The following is a 23,051-nucleotide window of genomic DNA, read 5'->3' on the forward strand; positions in this document are numbered from 1 at the left end:
GGTCTAAATGAAGCTGCTACAAGTTTCGGAAAGCAGAAAAAAGGGTTGTATACATCAGATATACACTCGTATACAACAACTATATACCAAAAAGGTATTGAGCCAAAAGCCCAAATCAGCAAAGAGTTTTGCCCCAAAAAAAGGGACCCAAATTCATTTCCCCTTTGCCTTTAAATTATTTTATTGTCTTTATTTATTGTTTGTTTTCTTATCATTAACTTTAACTTTATAATTGTGATTTAGCTTAATTAGATTCCCCAAAAGATGAGTTATTTTCTTTGGGTTGGTTTAATTTTAATACATTTCTTTTTTTTTTGTGTTCATTTATTTTATTAATTAAGTATATTGATCAAAATTTTGTATCTTCAATTAAGTTAAACATTTGGTTCTTAAAAAGAGATGTTCTTTAATGCTTTTCACTTAATCGCATTTTATTCATTTTAAAATTATTTTTTTAAGTTAAAGTATTTTTCTCAAATAAACTTTAAAAATGTTCGTCAAAACCTCTTCAATTAATTAAAATAAAATATACTTACTTAGTCATTTTCTCAAAAAGGGTTAGTCCATTAATTTAAAATGAAGTTCATGATTTAATTTTTTAAATTGGTTTAAATTATTATTTCAAAATGAATTAAAAAAATTCTAATTAATCTAGTTTTATTAATATTCTAATCACTTGTATTTCGAGTCAAATGTTACATTTTGGACCCCTTTCTCTAAAAAAATAAAAATAAAATAAAATGCGTCATTTATTTCATTATTTTTCTCAAAGTTAACCAAATATTGCAAATTATTATTCTTATGTTAAATCATTTTTTTTAAATAGTCAAAATATATTTTAGTCAAGTCGTAGGTCAACCGCATGTTAGCGGACACTTCGAATGCTTAAACCCTTCTCGAAGTGTAAATTGAACCCCGAACCCTCTTTGGTATTTTCAAATGATTTTTTTCTGTTTAAATCTTTGAAAATTATAAGTTTTCTTAATTTCTTTAAAAAATTAAGTTGCAACTCTTTTTAAGTGTTTTTCCTCAAATTGTTTTATACTTAGAACATTTCAAAAAAATTGATTTTTCTAAAGATAGGAAAATTACGACACAACAAACATCACTTCACGGATTAGAAGTTCTAAGTTCTTGTCCATATGCTTCAAGTTTGTTGTAGTCATCAAGAAAACTCCCTTCTAGCTTTTCAATAGCCAACCTCTTAGCCCTTTTAACCTTAGATGTAGACACATTCATGTTAAAATAGTCTCTAACTCTTCACGCATGTCTTTTGCCTTAAATTGAGGATTGTACTGAACTTTTCTCTTGAATAAATGTGCTAGTGTGTTAGCATTAGCCCTCGAATATTTATAAGTAGAATCACATGTATGTACTGAATTCAATGTTTTGATGGAACAAGTACTACTTTTCTTATCCTTTGATACTAAAATTGTGAAGGGGCAGCCTTTAACACATTTATACCTGGCTCTAGTTATATCGATTTTCTTCACCCTTAGTCCATAACGATTGGCCATTGCATAGAAGCTTATTACCCTTCTAGCTTCCGGGATATCCTTAAATGTTTGCCCTTTCTCCAAAACTTTATAATTCTCCAAACTATCAGTCACACCTCTTCTTTTTTCTTGGCTAAAGACCTCAAGTTCTTCCTCATTATAATCATTAGAATCTGATTCGTCGAATTCACTAGAACTACTTTCTTGGTCAGAAGCTACATCAACATCCACATTATATGTCTCAGTATGAAATGTGATGTTTTGAGCAAAAATACTCAAATTGAAAGAATTTACAGCAAATAAATTTATCACTCTAAACTTCTTACTGAATAAGTACTGCAAAGTTCTTATACCATCATCGTCTATCACCAAATAGTACCTTCCAGAAGGTCCAGTTACTAAATGTTGATTTACTTTAGTGAACCCTAAATTCTTTGTGAACTCTTTGCAAACATCAGCAAATCTAACATTATTGGCTTCATACCCAGACAAAACATGCACCGAATTCTGATTATATAATAGCTCAGGAGAAATTACCCATGTACCCCCGTAGTGAAAAATAAAGTCAACTTTGTCAATCATCATCAAATACAACCCAAGAAAAAGGAACAAAGAAGGGCCCATATCAGTAACTAAACACAATTTTAGTTCAAAAAAATCATAAAGAATCTCATATAACATAATAAAAAATTTCGGCACCACAAAACACCCAACAAAATCATAAAAAGATGAACTTTATCTCTAAAACTAAGTTCTTTTATGTGAATATTAACTGACAACAACATTATATTACACATAACCCAACAATACTTGATTTTGACAAAAACACACAAACCCAATTTGATTCTGACCAAAACATCCTAATCCTACATTAAAATATGATGAATATTAGTAACATACCTTGAATCTATAGCTTTATATTTTATGAGAAACTTGATTGTCTTGCTTCAAAAGTTGGTAAAATCCTCACAATAAGAAACCCTAATAAGAAGCATAGTGTTCATCTGAACTACAAGTGGGATAGTTTGATCTAGAAATGATTGGAAGAAGAGTAAATAGAAAGGTGGGCCGGGTTAAATGGTAAATGGGTCAGGGTAAAAATAATAAAAAATTAAAAATCTAATAAGTGAAAATGTTAATTAAGACTAATTAAATTGTTTAAGAAGCTGCCGTTACTTCCGTTTCATTAAGGGCATTTTTGACCCATTTCTCTAGCAATAAAGGCATAAATGAACCAAAGTATAAACGAGAGACATTTTTGATCTTTTCACCCTTTTCCCTAGTATAAAAGATGGAGAGATATACTCCCCCATATATTTTTAATTATTTAATTTGGATTTGTACGCTTCTTAAAAAATAATAAATTGATATTAATATTTTATCATAATATGCATATTAATTAATGATTTTTTTTTTGTAACTAACATGAATGTTATTAGTCACCAATTTCAAGCATTACAACTCGACTAGCTATCTACAAATTCATTGATCGTGAATTTAGACATAAAAATTTTAAATTTTAAAAAATAAAATTTATATATTGAAAATTATATAAATAATACTATAAATTACAATAACTATTCATTGATTGTGAATTTAGACATAAAAATTTTAAATTTTTAAAAATAAAATTTATATATTGAAAATTATATAAATAATACTATAAATTACAATAACTATTCATTGATCGTGAATTTAGACATAAAAAATTTAAATTTTTAAAAATAAAATTTATATATTGAAAATTATATAAACAATACTATAAATTATAATAACTAATAACTTAATATATCAAAAAATAAAAAAATTAATTTAAAAAAATATTGATGGATATAAAAATTCTAATCGTGTCACATAAATAACGGAACTAAGACGGAGGGAATAATATTTATCATGCAAATTGTCAATAGGGGAAAGGAAATACGACACCTGCAACAAATCCCCAAGTTTAATTTTGGTGAGTTTCTAAAAATACAGATTTCTCGCTATGTCATGCCTATAAATGTAACGAACACAGGCTTAATTGTGGTAAAGATTACTACTTTTTCTCTGGTGAGCTCATCGTCTCGGTTCAATTTTTCTTTTTTTCCTTGATTCATCTGTAATAATATATGATTTTATGAAATGGGTCTGGTTATTTTGTACCGATTCTTCGAAATGTAACTTTGGATCGATTATCTTGTTGTACTAATGTTTCAATTTGTGATGAAACAGTGATTTTCGTGGTTGAATTTAGGGTATAATAATTTTGATCGGTTTATTTGAAGGTACATTGCAAGTTGAGAAAATGGGTAGGCTTTTTGTGATAACTCTTGAAGGAAGCATCTACAAATGCAAGCACTGTCAAACCCATTTTGCTTTGGCTGATCACATTATTTCTAAGGTTGGTTTTTCCCCCTTTCTCTATTTTGGTTGTAGGGCCCATTTCTATGGGCGCGGCGCTCTCAATAGGATTTTTTTTTCAGGCTTGAATCCGAAATATCAACTAGTTGGGATTAAGGCCTATTTACAATACATACACGAGGTTCGGTGTTTGCTACGAGTCTTTTTGGTTTGGTTGAATATGTGTATGCCAATGTAGGAAAAATAGCTGTACCATTTATAAAGTCTATAATTTAGGTGAACCACTAAGTTGTCTTTAGTATGTTAGTAATTGAATGAAATAGGCTCAAACAACAAGGAATGGATATAAAGGATTTATATGGTCGACCCAGCTAACTTGGGATTGAGGCACAGTTGATTGAGTTATGGTGTTTTTTCACCGACATCTTTATTATTATGTGAATTAAGCAAAAGTGGAATCTTTAATCCTATTCAGAAAAATAGGTTTGGAATTCTATGATATATCATCCTTTGGATGGAAAATGAACCAATTTCTGATTTTAATCATCACATGAGTATGGTTATCTCTCTCTTCCCCCTTCCCCTCTTCCACTCCCCACTTCTCTTCCTCCCCACCCACCCCCTACCTAATTGGTGCTTTTGCTACTAGTTGGAAACTTGGATTGGAATATGAGAAGCAACCTAGCTAGATATATCTCAGTAAAATTGTAGGCTATTATCTTGGAGTGATAAATGATGAGTGTTTTTTAAAAGTTTTCCATTATCCAACTTGGTAGGCAACCTTCTCTTTACGAAGTGCGGTATTCCCTATAAGAATTTCTTGATTCGCCTCCATGTAATACTAGACTTTGTTTAGAGCAAACTGTATTTCATTTTTACGTTTTATAGAGGTTGCCCATCAACTAATTATGATTCCATTAGTCTCTTTCTGGTTATCCGATATATTTTTATCACATTTTGGTTTGTATTTTCTTTCGTTACCTCGACACGTAACATTTTGCCAGCAATAATCAGGTTTATGTCAACATGTCTAAAAAGTTATATTTTTCAAAATATTACAATCAGACAAATCAAGCATAACCTTATCTGTGGGTTTTACAAACTGCAACCTGTTATTGTCGGTCGATTTTGTCCAAGTGTATTTGTAAAGAAGTGGAAATTGGACCTAACTCAACTTCAAGATCTAGCTCAAAAGATGAGGATTGATCTTTGACAATATAAGGAGATAAACCCACTCATTTTTCGCTTTGGGGCTTTGAGAAGCAGTACTTAAGAGAAGTACAATAGTCGGTTCAAGTTATAGAATCTAGAAGATACAATGAATTTGAGGATTGTCAGTTGTTTTCAAAAGTTAAGAATCATGAAGTGATAGGAATCTTGAATATTTGTGATTCATGAGTCTTTCACGTAAGGGGATTAGTTAGGAAAGGGGAATCCTACTATTAGGTTGAATACATTGATCTCAGTTCATTTGAACATTTTTTTTTTTACCTTATCATTGTAGGTTCTTATTAACTTGTTAAATTCATAGTCCCCAAATGTGAATGCAATTTGTTAATGATTCTTTTCCATTTTAAGTTGAAGGATGAGAGTCAATTATATCAAAAAAGGAAAAGATCAGTTAATTTCCTTTTCATGGAAGAACAAATTTTTAAGAGATGAAACCTAGGCAAAAAGAAATTGGGTGCATAAGTGAAGCCGATGTTCTGAGGTCTTGTCTGTGGTGCCCATAATCAACTTCAGATACAAGGGCGTCTTATCTATTGATTTTCTCTGGAGTCTGGAGTCTGGAGATGGAATCCTGATTGCTCGAAATTGTGATTGTCGATTTAGTAGGATTGTGGGAATGCGTTGGCCTTAGAGAAGGGTCCACTATGAAATGGATCTCACCATTTTAATCATTAGGTTGGCTTTACATGGCTTATCTCTCTCATAATCTGGACTCTGGAGCAGGGGTTTGTGTAGCTTGCAATAGATAGTTACCCCAGTGCCCAAACCTCTGGGCATAGTCCAGTTTTCTTAGCATAAGGCTTCTTCTATAGAGCTTTCTTACCTATAAATGAGTTAAGTAGTAGATCACCACAAATTGTTGGGTTCTCGTTTGTGTCTTTTTCTTATAACCATGACTTAAGCACTGACATACTGATGCTTCACAATGGCAGAAATCCACTTTGGGTCTTGATGTTGAATTTTTTATGGCACTAGTTGCCATTGTAGTTCACATAATACTGCCACAACCATTTACCCATCCTGTATCGATGGAAGAGAGCTCTGAATTTAATGCTGGATAATCATTCTAATACTCAATATCCCTATATTTTAACAGTGAGACTTTGTTATACTAGCCATGGAAGACAAAGTCATGCAAAACATCAGCTGTTTGATATTGTTAGGCAACATGTAACAACCAAATAGAAGTAACTGATCATACTTCTTATACTGACAACCTATGGTATCTGAAGGATCTATGATTCTTGTTTATAAGTTATGTTTGTAGGTAATTATGTGACTTTTTCATCTTGAAGGTTCGCCTTCAGTCTTAGTGTGTTGGTTCCATTTTTCTATGACGAAGTTTGGATAACTTTCCATTTGTTGTTATCAGTTTTATATAAGGCCAACTAGCATTTCTTGTCCTTAAGTCTAATCTTTTCAACCATTTCAATCTTTTTCTATCTTATTCCAATCTATGTGAGTATTGAACTCGCTAGTTTTTTAGAATATAAATGAAGTTAGGCACTTTCTAATGGGTATACCCTTGAAGAGACCACCTAGAACCATCATGTCCAATATATTGCTATCTTATTTCTATCTATGTCAATATGACTTACTAGGTTATTTCGAATACAAATGAAGTTAAGTCACTTCTAATTGCTATTCCCTTGAAGAAAGCTGTACTGATGCTATTAGTAGTTGTTACTGGTATTATTCCTTGTCTTCTGGATTATGTTATCTTTATGCTACTAACTGCAAACTGGCTGGAAAACACATTACACTTACGTAAGTTATGATATTTCTGCTTTACATATATGTATTCTAATGATCTTGTAAGTTTTTTTTACAGTCATTCCACTGCAGTCATGGGAGAGCTTACCTCTTTGATAAAGTGTAAGTGTTCTTTGACTTGTGAAGCTCAAAATTACCTGCCATTTTATATGGAGTGCTTTCACCTTTAATAGTGGAGGAAAACTTTGAAGCCATCAGTGATTAAAATCAGGCAGTGAATGCTTGAATTATATCAGTTCATGCATCTCCAATTCTCTTATAACTTAATTTTTTTGTTGCAATTACTTGAACTACTAGCAACATAATCTACTTGAGGTCACAACGGTCTTTGTAGTGGTGTTATGCATCACAGAGTAAGATTCACATTTCTCAGATACTATATTGGGGATAGGCATAGTAGACACAGTCATTACATGCAATTCTTCATGCTTTGCACTTGCAATATCGTGTTTTATGTCTTGCTCCTTTTTTGTGCATTGCAGTGTGAATGTAACCGTTGGAGCAAAAGAAGAGCGGATGATGATGACCGGAATGCACACTGTTGTTGACATATTCTGTGTGGGGTGTGGCTCAATTGTGGGCTGGAAATATGTGAGCTTTCTCTTCACCAAAGATCTGATTTGTATCTCTCTTTTTCTGATCTTTAGTTACCCTGATATTCTTACTGTCAACTCTCAACTAATTCCCAGGAAGCCGCACATGACAAGACTCAAAAGTACAAGGAAGGGAAATTCATTCTTGAGAGGTATCTAGTGTGCTTTCGCGTTTTAATGTGGCATCTTGGTATTCCAAGAGTTTAATTCTCTTGTATTTTTCTTTGTACTATTAATCTATAGGTTTAAGGTCGCGGGTCCAGATGGAAGCCTCTATACAGTAAGCCATGATGATGAGCTTGGAAGCGATGATGAACCTTAACTAGCCATCCTACCATATCATTACTCATCCCTTAATAGTCAACTGTACATACTCTAACTTCCTCCCTTGTTGGTATAAGGAACCTTGATTTTCATACGCTAACTTGTAATAGCCAAGTTTTACAGGATACTTTTAGAATGGTCATCCTTTTAGCTCTTATACTTGTTTTGACGGAAGTGAAGTATTCAGTTAGCAGTTAGCAGATCGGTTTGTTTAAGCAACCAGAAAGTGTAATTTCAGTATTTTGGCTGAAGTTTTTGTTTGATCTTGATCACACTGCCAACCACATTTAGGTACGTAAATTGTCGGGGGACGCGCGGTCTCTTAGGTCACATCGGTAACTGCCTTGTACCCAGCTGTTACCAAGGTCCTCTGGACTCATATTGCTGTAAAAGATGGAGATTAGTAAGTAGCCAAAATGGTGTAGAAGAGGAGCCCAAGAAATATGAATAAAGGTAATAGTGGAGAAGCATTTGATAGTTGATACCATGTCAAATATATGATTCATAACACATCACTAGAATATTTATAATGTGCAGATTATTTTTTTTATAGGGAGCGTTTTCTTATCCAATGGGCCTTACACCATGACTATGAGAATCTAAATTTGTCATAGTACTTTAATGAGAATCTAAATTTGTCACGAGTAACGACTTTAATGTGAGTATCTGACAAAAAATGAAAAAAGGAGAAGAGAATAATTAATTGATTAATTATCGTGTGATATTTCTGTGAACATTGCCACATGGGACTAACCCATCTTCATTCAGTGATGAACAAGATGACCTAACTCTGGATTCATAACGTATATTTACTCAAATCTAGTTTTAGGGGGTGTTAACTGTACGATTAAGAAATAGGTTATTTATGTATTAATTTTTAGAAATTCACACAACTAATACACATGAATAAAGTATGAGGGAAATTATCTATTATTTTATGCAGGATAGATGATAGCATAATTAATACATGAATAATTAATTCCCACATAACATAATACATAAATTTACTCTAAAAAAATATCATTTCAATACAATAATTCAGTATTTTCTAAAATATGAATGGTAAAATCTTACTCAGTGTTTACATCAATATCGAGACATACACAACTTTCACTTATCATGATTAATTAATCAAAACATTATTTTATTAAATTACTTATCCACGATAAGTTTTACTTAAACAAGTCAATGATTACTTTTTTGTATTATAAAGGACACTTGGCAGTAAGTGATTGGTTTTTGTACTAATTAATGGTTTACTTATAAAATAGAGATACGCGGAAATTGACAAATATTCCATACGTCTTAGGTAGCTGACCACTTCCTCAAACGTTTAAGTTGAGTTATATATATATATATATATAAATCAAAAGTAGGACTAAACTGAGAGTAAGTAGCATAAACAACGATATAATTTATAATATAGCAGTTAATTTTATATATTTCAACGCGATTACTTATTGTTATTAGATGTGGCCTTGATTTTGGCCTTAAATTTTGCTTTTGTTAGTGCATGTCCCTTTCTCCTAAAGTCACCACAAAAGACTTCTTATAATTTAAATTAAAAAAAAATTAAAAGAGGGATTAGAACATATAGTTCAATGATATTTATATTCTTACGACAGAGTTCTAGATGAAGGGTGGTGATAAAATTATTTTAACAACAATCAGTCGTAAGGCGTAGTCGGAAGCTTCACAACATTTAATATATACCTATAAACATGAGATAGTTTGGACATGTGCATAGGAGGTGCATCGATGCCCTAGTGAGGAGGTGCGAGAGGTTGGATATAGAGGATACACGGAGTGGTAGGAGTAGGCCGAAAAAGTATTGCGGAGAGGTAATTAGACATAGCATGGTGCAACTTCATATTGTCGAGGACATGACTTTAGATAGGAAGAAGTGGAGGTCGCATATTAGGGTAGAAGGCTAGAAGGGGTAGAATGTTGTCTTGCCGTGTAGAGGTTTAGTGCCTGTTACAGGACTAGTCGTACCCTTATAGTTCTTTTCATATGTTGTTTATTGCATTTCGATTATCACTTTATTTTGTTGTTGTTACTATTTCTCTCTTATGCTTTGTCCATTGTATTCGTCTTTTTTTACCTGAGTTTGTTATACTTGAATCGAGGGTCTTTCGAAAACAACCTCTCTACTTGCTCTACAAGGTACTGACAAGGTCAACGTATACTTTACTCCCCCAGACCCCACTTTGTTGGATTTCACTAGATATGTCATTATTGTATAAAAATAATTTTCAACTTATATATATATAATATAATGTTTGACAAAAAATGTTCGAACTGATCACCTTACTACATATAATATTATTGAAATTGCCTACTCTAAATTTTGGCCACCAACATGTTCTAATTGATATTTTCAATAATGATATAATTAAATGAAGAGAAAAATAGTGAAAGTTGTAAATGTAAATAAAGAATGTGGTAAGTCAAGTAAAATCAACCTAACTGATATTAGGAATTTTGAGACACATTTTTATGTTTTAATTTTCTTGTTGGAATGTTAGAATAAGAAAATAAAATACATGTAGAGAATACATAATTCTTTAAAGATATGTAGAAAAAAGTGACTAAGTCAAAATTTCTCCATTTAGAATGTTTAATTTTTCTTCTTTAATAGAAATGGAATTAAACGGGTGTTCATACTTTGACTTGTTCCTAATTAATTAGTTTTAGCTCTTTGATTAATCTTCCTCAGTTTTGTACTTAATGTTTAATTTCTATGAGTCTTGTGTGACTTGCTTTTACTTTTCTGTTTCTTTATTTATTACTTCAAAGTCACACGTTGAAAAATGTTATTAGTACTAGCCACAAATTAGTCATAATTTAAAATGGTAGATCAATGTATGAGATAATCATATGGTATCTTCTTAATTAATTAATTAATTAGTTAATCCTATTGAATATGTCCAAATGGACAGCCAGATAGTTAATTTGTTGGGTTTGAATTTTAGTGATTTCATGGTCTTTTTCTACGTGTTGTAGATCAATTAGTAGGTTCTTTTTTCTCAAAAATGAAGTGAATTTTTTTGACAACTTTTTTTTCCAAAAAAGAAAGCTAATTTGAAAACTTTGCAAGTTTTGAAAAGTTTGTGTGTCGACGCGTATAGGTGCAAAAGTGCACAAATATCAAGTATTTTTATTTGAAGTTTGGTATGATTTGCTAAGGTTAATTTCTAATATTTTATAGTGTAAGATAAAGATTAACTAAAACTTTAATCATGTGTGTTTGAAGTGCGATTAAATATTTTTACTAAAACAAAAGTTATTTCTGAAATTCGGTCATACATGAGTGAAGTGCATGTAAAGCAGGTTAAAATTTTAGTAATGTGTATTAAAAGTGCAATTGATTTTTTTACCAAAAAAATTTGTTCTTCGAATTTTACATGTAAAAATTGATTAAAACTTCAGTCATATATGTATGAGTGCAGTCTAATTTTTTGAAGTTATTGAAGTTACTTTATTATATTATTGAGATTTAAACGGTGCGTTGAATTTTGGCCTCTTGGCCATCAACCTGTTCTAACTGATACTTCCATTTAATAAATATAATTAATTTGAAGAAAATAATATTGAAAGTTGTAAATAAAGAATGTGGTAATTAGTCAAGTAAAACCAACCAATACCTTATATTAAGAATTTGAAACACAATTTTATGTCTTAATTTTCTTGTTGAAATGTTAAGCTAAGAAAATTCATGTAGAGAAATACATACATAATTCTTGAAAAAAAAGTGACTAAGTCAAATTTCTCCATGTTGAAATTAGAGAGAGTCTAGCAATAATAATAAATGTATTTAATTTTCTTTTTATAAAAATGAAATTAAACGGGCGTTCCTTTTTTGACGTGTTCTTAATTAGTTTGTTTTATTTAATTAATCTTCCTCAAATTTGTATGTTGGGGGAATGTTTAATTTCATGAGCTAATTAATTAAGTAGCTTTCTTTCATTGGATGCTTCTATTTTTTTTTGTTTCTTTGTTAACTTCAATTGGTACACGTTGAAAAATGTTAAACTAGTTTCTAATTAGTCATAAAAAGGGCGGAAATTCAATGTATGTGATAATCATATATCTACTTAATTGTAAATATATGTATAAAAAATGTTCTTTGAAAAATTGCTAGTTTGAATTTTAGTGATTTCATGATCTTTTGCTTGCTCTCTTATTATAATGTCGTGAAAAGAAAAATATAGATCGAAATGAGCCCATATTTTAATGAATTGGGAGAGAGCTGAGGAAATATATAGGGTGTGTTTTGTATATATGGAGATGTTTTTCAAAAAAATTGTGTTTGGTTGATCAAAATATTTGAAAAATGTTTTCTCGAGGAAAATAAGTTTCTTAAAAAATGAGGAAGATGACTTCCCTAATAGAGATAAAGAAAACAGATTGTATAAGTGACATTCCAAATTTATTTTTTCTCCTCCCACCCATGCAATCTCCCCAACCCCAGCCCTCCACCACCCCTGAACCCACTCCTCATCCCATCCAGCCTCAAATGTCTTTAGAATAATAAGTTCATACTTACTAAACACTAGAAAATAAATAAGAAATTCACTTTTTTCCAAGAAAACATTTTCTAGTTAGGAAATCATTTTCCATGAAAAACATTTTTCTTCATACCAAACACGCACACGTTTGGCCATGCAATTTGAAGTTTAAATTTGAAACAAATATATATATATATATATATATATATAATATTTGAACAAAACTTGAACTTCAATTTGAAATTGAATTTTTTTAAATTTCAAATATTCCTATTAAAAGGTAGGATTTTAATTCCAAGTCTGTGATATCAATTTTCTTAAAATTTAAAAATTTGCCCCACAAATCAATGTTTTGGGTAACAAAGGACCTATAATTTCAAATCCTACAAAAAAAAAAAATGCTCGACGTGAAGAAGTTGTTCATATATATCATATGAAAGAATTATATTAAAGAACAATTAGTTAATAATATTGTTGATTTTTGGATTAGTAAATCTTTGTAAAATTATGTGTAATTGAAACTTTGCAATAACATATAAACCCAAATATTTATTGATAAAAAATATATAAAAATATGTAATTTATTGATATAATGTCTTAGAATATTTCGATATCTTAATTATGATTGAGCAAACAATTAGTCAATAAATTATAGACATCCTTTCTCTCCCACTTCACACCTCAAAACACACCCTTCTTATATATAGTCTTATAGAGATAAACACGCTTCCACATTTTTCTTAACCCGAAATTATAGTAGTAACCATCTTTTTCAACATAAAATGTCACAAAAACCTGGTGATATCATCCTTAAATAGGTTGAGGCTTGTGTCTTAACACATTGACCATAATTTGGACGGTACCATGATCCACTCTTATCTTCACTTTGCCTTCTCACTAGGTCACTTGTCCTTTACCAATAATTCAAAATACGAAATAAATGAGTTTTGGATTTGTATAGTCTGAGGTATATCTACGCGTAATTTGTGGATTTACATGAATTCAATAACTTTTACTTATATTTATTTTTGGCTTAATATATTGATAATTTTTTAAAATTTGCTACAGATTTATTTAGATATTTAAGAAATGTTTTTATTAGATATTTTTGATATAATTTTATTTTATGTGTGGAAAAATTAACTACTTAAAATATTTTAAATTCGTTAATTATAAGAATTAGTCTCTGTAAGTCGTAAAACCTTAGACATGTTCTAATTAAGAATGATGTATATAATTAAGAAAAATTCGATATTACGCGTAAAAATATATTCAAAATTTAAATCGAAAGTGTCTATAGGTAATAGAAATATTTTATCATGTATTCAGATGCACTCAATGATAGTGTCACTTTAACATGGTGAAAGTCATCAGTTCAAGCCTGATTATTCCTAAGCCCAATGAAGAGGGGGTGGGGGGTTCTAATTGTATTTACTCCCCCGCCGTCGTTCAATGAGAATGAATAAGAGGTCCTTGAGGGGGCAGAATTGTCTATATTTCTGATGAGAGCAAACTTTGGGCGAATATAAAGTGTATGAATACAAGTTATGTCTTGAATGATAGACAATTTCAAAATCGACTTGTCTATGAACCAAGAAGCTATAAGTAATACAATTATAAATTTCATGAAAAGTTCGATCTTGACCGAGTAGTAGGACCAGTTCCCCCCTCAACTACTTATTGATCTGTTGGTAAACTCTCTTACCTTAGGGTCTAATTACATCATCCTTAATTAGAATATGTTTATGGCTTATAGAGATTAATTCGTATAATTGAAGAATATAATATATTTTAAATAGTTATTTTATCTAGTAATGAATATTTGAAAATATGCGCAAATGAGTTTGCAAAATTTAAATTTTAAAAATCTAATACAAATATCTTATCAGGATTTAGATGCTCAATTAAAATAAGTCTTAGTTTCAAGCGTCTAAATAAAATTTACTGACAAATTTAAAGGACTGTCAATAAAATTTGTCAATGTCTTTCTACATTCACAAAGTAAACGTCAAATATGTTATTGTTAAAATCATCTTGTTTGAAATTATGAATTCACCTTTGATTATCGTACATAAATGAATTAGAATTAGTTCTAGAGAACTTCAATTTTTTTAGCCCAGCTAGAGCTAGCTAATACATGCATGCACCGACTCCTATATGTCATCAATTAACAATTCACATTTCATTCAAACATATTTTGTGAAGATAAATCATTGTTTGTTTTATTACTTTCATGAGTCAATTGTCAAGCAAAATGTGATTCATGAACCCATAATTTTACTACTTCCAGTTTTTATTTTCAACTTTTTATTTGATTGATTTTATAAATGACATGTTACACTTGAATATATGATTCAAATTGACGCGTTGAGTCATGCATGCACGTACATTTAAGTTTTTTTTTTTGTTTCTCTCGGAGTTCGAGTAAATTTGGATTCGCATCGAAAAGTTTCAGAGGTAAAACACTCTCAAACAAAGATGATTTTGTATCTAAGGGGGACTCAAATCCATGAACTTTGGTTAAGAATGAAGAAATATTTACCACTTCATCACAACAACCATTTTTGGTACGTACATTTAATTAAGTTGGTGCAAAAAGCTCTTTAGATGTATATCACTTAAAGAGTGCGGTGAAGTGATAAATATTTCTTCATCCTTAATTAGAGTGTTGAATTTGAGTTATGAGAATGAAATTATCTTTGGTAACGAGCACTTAATAACTTCAAAGTGCAGTGTTTTTGCTACTAACAACAAAAACAACTTTTAGAAGCAATAAATATGCACATTAACAAAAAATGCTAAATTAAACCTTTATTGATATTAGCTGTCATTAGATTTAATGTCGCTATAGCTTTAGAGATATTTACAAAGAGTGTTAATTATCACTAAAATACATATTTAGCAGTAATTAAACTATTAACATAAATTAATTATTGCTAAAGATTATTTTTGATGTAATGTACCCAAATCTGAATTAGTTAATCCATAAAAAAATATCAAACACTATGTGAAAAATTAAAAAAAAAGTATAGATGCATGATTTTAATTAACATAACCTTTGATCGCGAAAAGTTAATCCAAAATAAAACTTTCCGACGTGAATTTCAACTACTCAAATGTGAAACACAAAAGTATTTAACTGTCCCATTTTGTAGGCTCTTTGGGATTTTCCTGCCACGGAACTAAAAGTACAGTGGTAATTATAGTTGATGAGGCAGATGAAGCTCGTGGTTATAAATGACCTTTATTGTGGACCTCAAAGTAAATGATCTAGTGATTTAATTTGTGTGATATTATTTTAATGAATATTATATTTTTGTTAATAAAAATATCACATACTATTAACTTTAAAAATAAAATTAAAAAGGAAATCAGAGATAAGATAGAATTATTATTAAAAGGAATTGAGTAAAAAATTAAATACTCACTCTATTTTATTTTGTTTGGTTTTTATTCTAAAATAGATTTTTTTTGTGTTAGCAAATAATTTTTTAATACTATTTTCTTTCAGTACTATCCTTATCATTAAATAATTACAGAAAGTATTAGTAATCAAATTTTAAAAATATTATTAATAAGATTAATTTAGTAAAATAAATCCTTTAATAAATATTTTTTTAAAAGAAAGTGTCAAATCAACAACCAAGTAAAATAAAAATGGAGGGAGTAATAAGTAAAACAAAATGAAAAAAAATATAAGTTAACGATGCAATCACACTAAATCAATTATAACATAAAATAAGGTTATTCACCTTTTAAATATTGATAAATTTAAATATAATAGAATAAAATGTAAATAAACATCATACATAAAATAACAATACAATATGATAAATAATAGTCATCCAAACAAATTGTAAATATTGTATAGTTGAATCTCAATTGTATCATTCAGTGTATTGGCTCAAGTGCTGGATTCTTGTACCCGTAAATCGTCACAAATTGTCATGAATACATCAGAAAAGTCAGCAGTTGACTCAGATTTATTATAGTAACAGAGTATAAATAAATAAATATTGAGTCTAACTCAACTTTAAAAGTAAGCGTATATTATCTTTAATCTATATTAAATAAATTGTTGGGGCATGCCACTTTTTTCAAAATATTTTATGGCATAGATAAACTGCTACTTTCTACTATTGCCCTCTTAATTATTCTCCTACAAAATATAAAGTAGTTAAAAACTTTATTAATAAAGAATAAATATAAAGGAAAAAAAATCTCAATAATTTTCTTGAAAATTTTAACAAATCACTTTTTTATGGACAATAAAAAAAATTCAAAAAATCAGTTAATATAGACTAAAGGGAGATATAAAGTAGATTATGTATTTTTTTTCATTCAATGTGAGACTCTTCAACACAATGATTCACGCCCAAGACTAGACATTTGGCCCGTGCAAATCTAACATTTTTATATATGAACAACAATTGTGTTGGATCTTACTCTAATACTATTATATAAAAAGATGAATTTTGAATTTAATCAATCGATAAAGTCTAATTCATTTAGGGTAAATTATATTGAGGAAACTACATGTTCCTTTTTCATTGGATTTGTGACTGTTAAACAAAAATGAAAAAGAAACAGAGATAATGACCCTCTCCGTGGACCAATTCTTTAGTGTGTTTCCCACAGTAGATGTATCTTGGATATCACAAAAAAAAAAAAAAAAAATTTGTCATCACAGATGGATGATATAAATTAAAGTGAAACATGAATTGCCACTAGTTATAAATATCGTATTCACTTCTTTATACTTCATACAATATACGATATTTCTAATCTCTAATCATAGTCAATTTGTATAATTTACTTAATATGTATTCCACTTGAATTAGTACTTGTTAATTCTTCTTGTTTTTTTTTTTTGGGGTGCTTTCAAAATTCAATTCTTGAAAGTTTGAATATATTTCAAGAATGGCTTTTAGTTGTTTTGGTTCTTTTAGGCAGTGCAAGGATAATAGAGGAACTCAAGTACAAGGTAAGATCATCTTCCCCTGTCTGTTTTCAAGATTTCTTTTATTTTTTATGACAAGTTGTTGAATTAATTGAGTCAAGGATCTGTTGGAAATAGTCGCTATTTTGCTGTTGTTGTTGTTGTTATTTTCTGTTTGTTGTTAAATTCATTTTTGTCTTTCATGTTAAAAAAAAACTGTCAAATTTGTTGTTACAGAATGGAAATGATGATATTTGAACCTCTGGATTTGTCAGACCTTAAAAGTTGAAAATATAATTTTTTTCACTAATCAGATTTTAAAAAATATGTTGATGTGAATTTGGACTGAACAATCCAGCTTGGCCTAGTACAAAATGTTGTGGGAAATCTACTAATCTTTAGCCCATTTTGTTAAATAAATGAACCATGTTAATCACTTTCCATAAGCCATAGGGTATCATAGATTAAGCACTTTATATGTGGTGTTTTCCTCAGCGAATCAATGTGAAGCAGAGTTCGTTTAGATTGAGCTTTGAATAACATGGGCATTTGCAGATTGAGGCCTTAGTTTGATCCAATACGCGGTATATTAGAGATCGATGCCAATGCCATTCTCATGTCTAAGCTACAATGTTGAGTATTTAGATGTTTTAAATACTTCACCTAGATCATAGAACTAATATTAACATATTGCCTCTGAAATACCTGTTTGTACAACCAAATGTTTTGTATGGTATGAACTATTAAGGCATAATTTGTTTTGAGTAGTTGCTCGAAATTTGAACATGTTCTTCCATTCTCTTTTGTTGATTTTCTCCTCCATTTTCATCTTCCAAGACTTGATGTTCTTTCATATTTTTACTTTGAAGGATTAGAGATTGCCACCAACAATGTGAGACTGTTTTCTTATAAGTCGTTGAGATCAGCAACGGAGAATTTCCATCCATCAAAGAAAATAGGAGGAGGAGGTTTTGGAGTTGTCTATAAGGTTAGACTTGTATCAATCGATCTACTAGTGTGTTTACAATGTTTGTTTCTACATAAATATTGCCTTATAGTGCAAATATTGAGAGAAAATATGAAATCCTTGTTAGTGTACTAATTACTTAAGCAACTTGATTGTTTGGTTGCAGGGGGTTTTGAGGGATGGAAGGACGGTAGCTATCAAATGTCTTTCCGCTGAATCAAAACAAGGGACCAGTGAATTTTTGACAGAGATTAATATGATTTCAAATACCCGACATCCAAATCTTGTTCAGTTGATTGGTTGTTGCGTAGAGGGTGTCAATAGAATACTGGTGTACGAATACTTGGAGAATAACAGCCTTGCCAGTGCTTTACTAGGTACTTTTCACAAAGTTAAATGCTTGTTTGTACCAAAAAAACATAAGTATATAGATGATAGCAAATGAATCTGCATTAGCCCGTGCATGAACCCTTACGATAACATAAGGCCCAAGTAGCTGATATAATGTGCTTCCAAATTTTGATATTTCTATTTTCTGTTAGCCAATTTCTCTGTGATCATCTGCTTTTAGAACTGGAAGGAGTGTTATCCAAGTGCATGACTTAACGACATATACAATTTACCATTGCAGGTTCTAAAGGGAAACGTGTTCCGTTAAACTGGACCAAGAGAGCAGCTATATGTTTAGGTACAGCATCCGGTCTAGCATTTCTTCACGTGGAAGCACAACCACCAATTGTTCATCGGGATATTAAGGCTAGTAATGTCCTTATTGATGAAAATCTTCATCCTAAAATTGGAGATTTTGGACTCGCGAAGCTTTTCCCTGATAATATCACTCATGTTAGTACTCGAGTGGCTGGAACAATGTGAGTGTACATTCAAGAGAGAAAACACAAGCAATTTTGAACTGCATCCATTGTTTTTTCCACATAAAGTAGGACCTTTCTTCTGTTCTCACTATCGGAGATCTTCTTGTTGTGCAGAGGATACCTTGCTCCCGAATATGCGTTGCTAGGACAGCTCACAAAAAAAGCTGATGTCTACAGTTTCGGAGTTCTTATTCTTGAAATTGTAAGTGGCAGTAGCAGTAGCAATGCAGCATTTGGAGAAGATCTGTTGATACTAGTGGAATGGGTAGGTTTCCTCAGGAACAATAACTTTTTAGATGCATATATTAGTCGCCTCAATGCCAAACTAGTTGGAGTCGGCTATACAAATTGTGTATTCAATACCTCAAAATTCAGAGGATTGATCATAATTAGACTATTTCAGTCATCCATCAACCTACCGCGACTCAAATCCTTTATCCAGCCTTAGAAGCCGGTAGAGTTTGTATCTTAAGGGGATGTGAAAAGTGATAACTCCTCACATCGGTTTGAACTTTGAATACAGAGTATATGACCTGCCAGTAGGATTTTACAAGAAATCCTATCTTATTATGCTGATTTCTTGAACTTAAACTGTTGCAGGCATGGAAACTTAGAGAAGAAGGAAGGCTTCTAGATCTTGTTGATCCGGAGCTGACAGAGTATCCAGAAGCCGAAGTGCTACGCTTCATCAAAGTTGCGTTATTTTGTATTCAATCTGCTTATAACCAAAGACCTAACATGAAGCAAGTGATTGAAATGTTGTCTAAAGAGGTCAAGCTAAATGAGAAGTTGCTAACCGAGCCAGGAGTCTACAGACCACATAGCTCTAAACGATCGAGTTGTGGTAGCAACATTACTACATCCTCCAAGGGAAAGAAAGGCGTAACATCCACAAATACAACAGATTTCCATAGTTTTCAAAGTGTATCCGAGATTATACCAAGATAAGTGCAGCTTGGTGCTCATATTCTTTAATATTTGTAAATTTCTCCTCTGCTAACCGGGAAATGCAAAGTGAGATAGACATGAAGTCCCACTAGACGTGCATGTATTGTCCCTCCTTAGAACATAGAGTAGCCATTTGTTAACCTTCTCATGTAAGATAGAGCTAGAAGTAGCTGGGAAGGACGGATATTAGTAGTTCGAATTTCACTACTGATATCCTAGTTGCATATTAGTTTGTTGGTTTGTGGGTTCCAACTAAACAAACTCAATATATTTGGTGACTAAGAATAGTTTTCTTCCATGTTTGATATTATGATCTCTCTTTTCAGTATTGTTTATCAACTCTGTTACCTAATTTCATACATAGGACCTCAAATTCTGGCATCGATTAGATATAGATTCAAAACGTTTAAGGAGCAACTCCAGGTGATAAGTTCACATCTGTGATCATGAACACAATCAAAACTAACAGAAGCCTGTCTTTCCTGGATGTATTAGCACTTGGAACTCGAAATGAAGGTAACCATTTGTGTACAGTAGATGCTCAATCGATATATACTATGATGTTCTGGCCTCTGTCCAAAGATAACTGCTTTACAGAATAAGTTTCTGCTTACAACGTTGTCAAAAGCTCGTTTAAGGCACTTAAGTACTCAAGCTAGGTGACAAACAGCCTATTTTGGTCATAGCTAGAAATTTTACTACCTTTAGCCAGAAAATATCTACCGTGAACATTTGTTTCTGAAATTGTTACAGAACAATATGGGTGCTAAATTAATAATGGGAAGTTAACAGATAGTATTATTCAGAAAATGTGCTTCTCAGTGCCTGTTGAACAGCAAGTACCGACAATTGGGAAAAGAAAGGCCAGCCTGGCGCACAAAGCATTCTGTATTAGCAGGATTTGTGCAAGGGTCGCACTCAAAGAAGTGTGATGTAGACAACCTAACCTAATACAAGCATTAGACTGCTTGCACGACTCAAATATGTGACCTATACAGGTCACACAGAGGACAACTTTATCGTCGCTCCAATTGCTTAATATGTTCAATTTGCCAATAGCTTATTGGAGGTCTGTGATTGGATTAAGAGTCGCCGTTACTGTTAGTAACGTTCTAACCTTAAAACATGTCTCTGAATAATGAATTAATAAAACATATTTGATAATAAGGTTTTTAGTCTTTTTATTTGAATGTCTCTTTGCCATTGATTTGCCTCAATCGGAATGATACTTATTATCCTTTAAACCTCACGTATAAATTCAACCGTACTTTTTCGGGTAAACATATATAGATAAAACCTAAAAAAAGGATATGTGCCATCTACTATCTCAAAGCGGATAATCTATAGTAGCCACATAAGAGGTATTACATTGCGATATTAGAAATTATAATACGCCTAGAATTACTGTTAGTACAACTTATACTCTTTTTAATTGAAATTATATGTTATTTTGGAAATAAAGTCTAATTACGGTGAAGGATGAAGATTACACCGGTGATGAATGAGGTCACAGGCCAACGACAACTTCATCACAACCAACTAGAAATGCAACTTTTGCTAGAATCAAGAAGCTCAATAATGCTGCAGCTAAAAATATAAGCCCATGATCAGTCTAAACGTATGTATACAAATAAAAATCTAAGACGGGGAAATAAAAGTTGTGCATATTTCCATATAAAACTATTACAACACAACAACAACTTCTTTAAACATAGTAATCTCTCAATTCTTGCAATTTTTTTTAATAGATAAACAAGTAACTATGTAACTATATTTTTTTTTAATAAATAAAAGTTGTGCATAATTTAGTTACCATTTATTTCGTTCCATAACGAAGTGCGAGCACACATCAGAGCTTCCAAAAGTAGTAGGATGGAGTCTACTGCGATTTGAACTAATCAACCTCCCACTAGTGCTAAACACCGATTCAGAAGCAACTGTAGACACAAGAATGGCTAAGAGGTCACGGGCCATCTTTTGTAAAGTAGGAAATTTCAATCCATTTGTCTTCCACTAACTTAAATTGTCAAATAATGGAGTTCGAGGCAACAAACTTTCTTCTAATACATATCCAATTCTTTGTTCAATAATTTAATTATTTAGTAGCTTCATTTGTTTGTTGAGGAAAATATTTGACTCTTCTAATTCAATAGTCAATACTATGATATTGTTCTGTCTATTTAAATATGCGCCAATCTGATCTGATATTGTAATCGAAATAACTTTATGGTGCTTTCAGCTTTGCCCTATTAACCAAAATTACTCTACTTTGTTTCAAGCTCTTTTAGCTTTGAGTAATTTCAGTCTTTTTATTAGAAAGACATATGTACTTTCTATAGTAAAAGTCATGGATTTTAAAAATATTTTTAGTACATGACAATAGATTTAAAGGAAATAACATATGTCATTTGCAATATAAAATTTATATGAAGTATTTTGAGGTTAACGTACACGTTCCCAGAACTAATTCTACAATAGAAAGGAGGAAGAAAAGAAGCAATAGAGAAATTAGTAGAACTCAAAGAGGCTTAAGCGAACGTCTTCAAGAACATTCATGCTCCTCGAATTCAAGTACTTACATCTGACAGGCAAATCAATTGCAATCACCAATAACCAAAAATCAAGAATTTATACAAACAAGCACCACAAAACTCTAATTAGCAACCTTGTGTCATTTGGTTACAACCTTCAACTGTAACAATATAATATCAATGAATGAAGTGTATACATAAATGTGATGTCACAACCCAAACCTTCGTGATTGGCATTTATACTAACCCTCTAGTGGAAGAACCATTACTACAACCCGATTAAGCAACTTAACGCAAAACTAAGTATTTAAAGATATGGAAGCAAGTTTAAATGATAGAATAACATGGAGTTCCCATAAACTCCGAAAACTTAAATAAACATCTAAACATAACTATTGCGGAAATTCAACCTCTAGAATCTGAAAGACAATGTACCAAAACTCTACTAACGACAAGTCTAAGAACAAGGGGTGCAACTCCGAAACCAACACGAATAAATCTAACTATAAAGTTTGAGTCCGAAA

The 23,051-nt window shown here is 31.2% G+C and overlaps 3 protein-coding genes across 7 annotated transcripts in view; all 3 read left to right on the forward strand.

The window, feature by feature from the left end:
* Positions 1–23,051, forward strand: part of LOC125827363 (tubulin beta-2 chain) — a 461,890-nt gene that overhangs the window by 117,036 nt on the left and 321,803 nt on the right. The window lies entirely within an intron of this gene.
* Positions 3,394–7,899, forward strand: LOC125827421 (protein yippee-like). Of its 2 annotated transcripts, none has more exons than XM_049506734.1 (6): positions 3,394–3,453; positions 3,764–3,879; positions 6,901–6,944; positions 7,325–7,433; positions 7,532–7,587; positions 7,679–7,899. In XM_049506734.1, the coding sequence occupies exons 2-6, from the start codon at positions 3,784–3,786 to the stop codon at positions 7,755–7,757; spliced, it is 384 nt and encodes a 127-aa protein (XP_049362691.1). In that variant the 5' UTR covers positions 3,394–3,453; positions 3,764–3,783; the 3' UTR covers positions 7,758–7,899. The 2 variants fall into 2 exon arrangements, with proteins under 2 accessions (XP_049362691.1, XP_049362692.1); XM_049506735.1 differs by having other exon boundaries at positions 3,429–3,548.
* Positions 17,031–20,301, forward strand: LOC125827371 (putative serine/threonine-protein kinase). Its single transcript, XM_049506686.1, has 6 exons — positions 17,031–17,254; positions 18,079–18,197; positions 18,343–18,553; positions 18,808–19,045; positions 19,163–19,313; positions 19,649–20,301. Exons 1-6 carry the CDS (start codon positions 17,191–17,193, stop codon positions 19,994–19,996), a joined length of 1,131 nt encoding a protein of 376 aa, XP_049362643.1. The 5' UTR covers positions 17,031–17,190; the 3' UTR covers positions 19,997–20,301.

The sequence above is a fragment of the Solanum verrucosum genome, unplaced genomic scaffold (genome assembly GCF_900185275.1).
Source record: "Solanum verrucosum unplaced genomic scaffold, falcon-dt-bn FXZP01000138.1, whole genome shotgun sequence".
Lineage (NCBI taxonomy): Eukaryota > Viridiplantae > Streptophyta > Magnoliopsida > Solanales > Solanaceae > Solanum > Solanum verrucosum.

Excerpts from the sequence above, each read along its gene's own strand:
- LOC125827421 (XM_049506734.1), top strand. The coding sequence starts at position 3,784 with ATGGGTAGGCTTTTTGTGATAACTCTTGAAGGAAGCATCTACAAATGC. Across the intron at positions 3,880-6,900 it reads CTGATCACATTATTTCTAAG|TCATTCCACTGCAGTCATGG; the intron begins GTTGGTTTTTCC and ends TTTTTTTTACAG. Across the intron at positions 6,945-7,324 it reads GCTTACCTCTTTGATAAAGT|TGTGAATGTAACCGTTGGAG; the intron begins GTAAGTGTTCTT and ends TGTGCATTGCAG.
- LOC125827371 (XM_049506686.1), top strand. The coding sequence starts at position 17,191 with ATGGCTTTTAGTTGTTTTGGTTCTTTTAGGCAGTGCAAGGATAATAGA. Across the intron at positions 18,554-18,807 it reads CCTTGCCAGTGCTTTACTAG|GTTCTAAAGGGAAACGTGTT; the intron begins GTACTTTTCACA and ends TTACCATTGCAG. Across the intron at positions 19,314-19,648 it reads TGTTGATACTAGTGGAATGG|GCATGGAAACTTAGAGAAGA; the intron begins GTAGGTTTCCTC and ends AAACTGTTGCAG.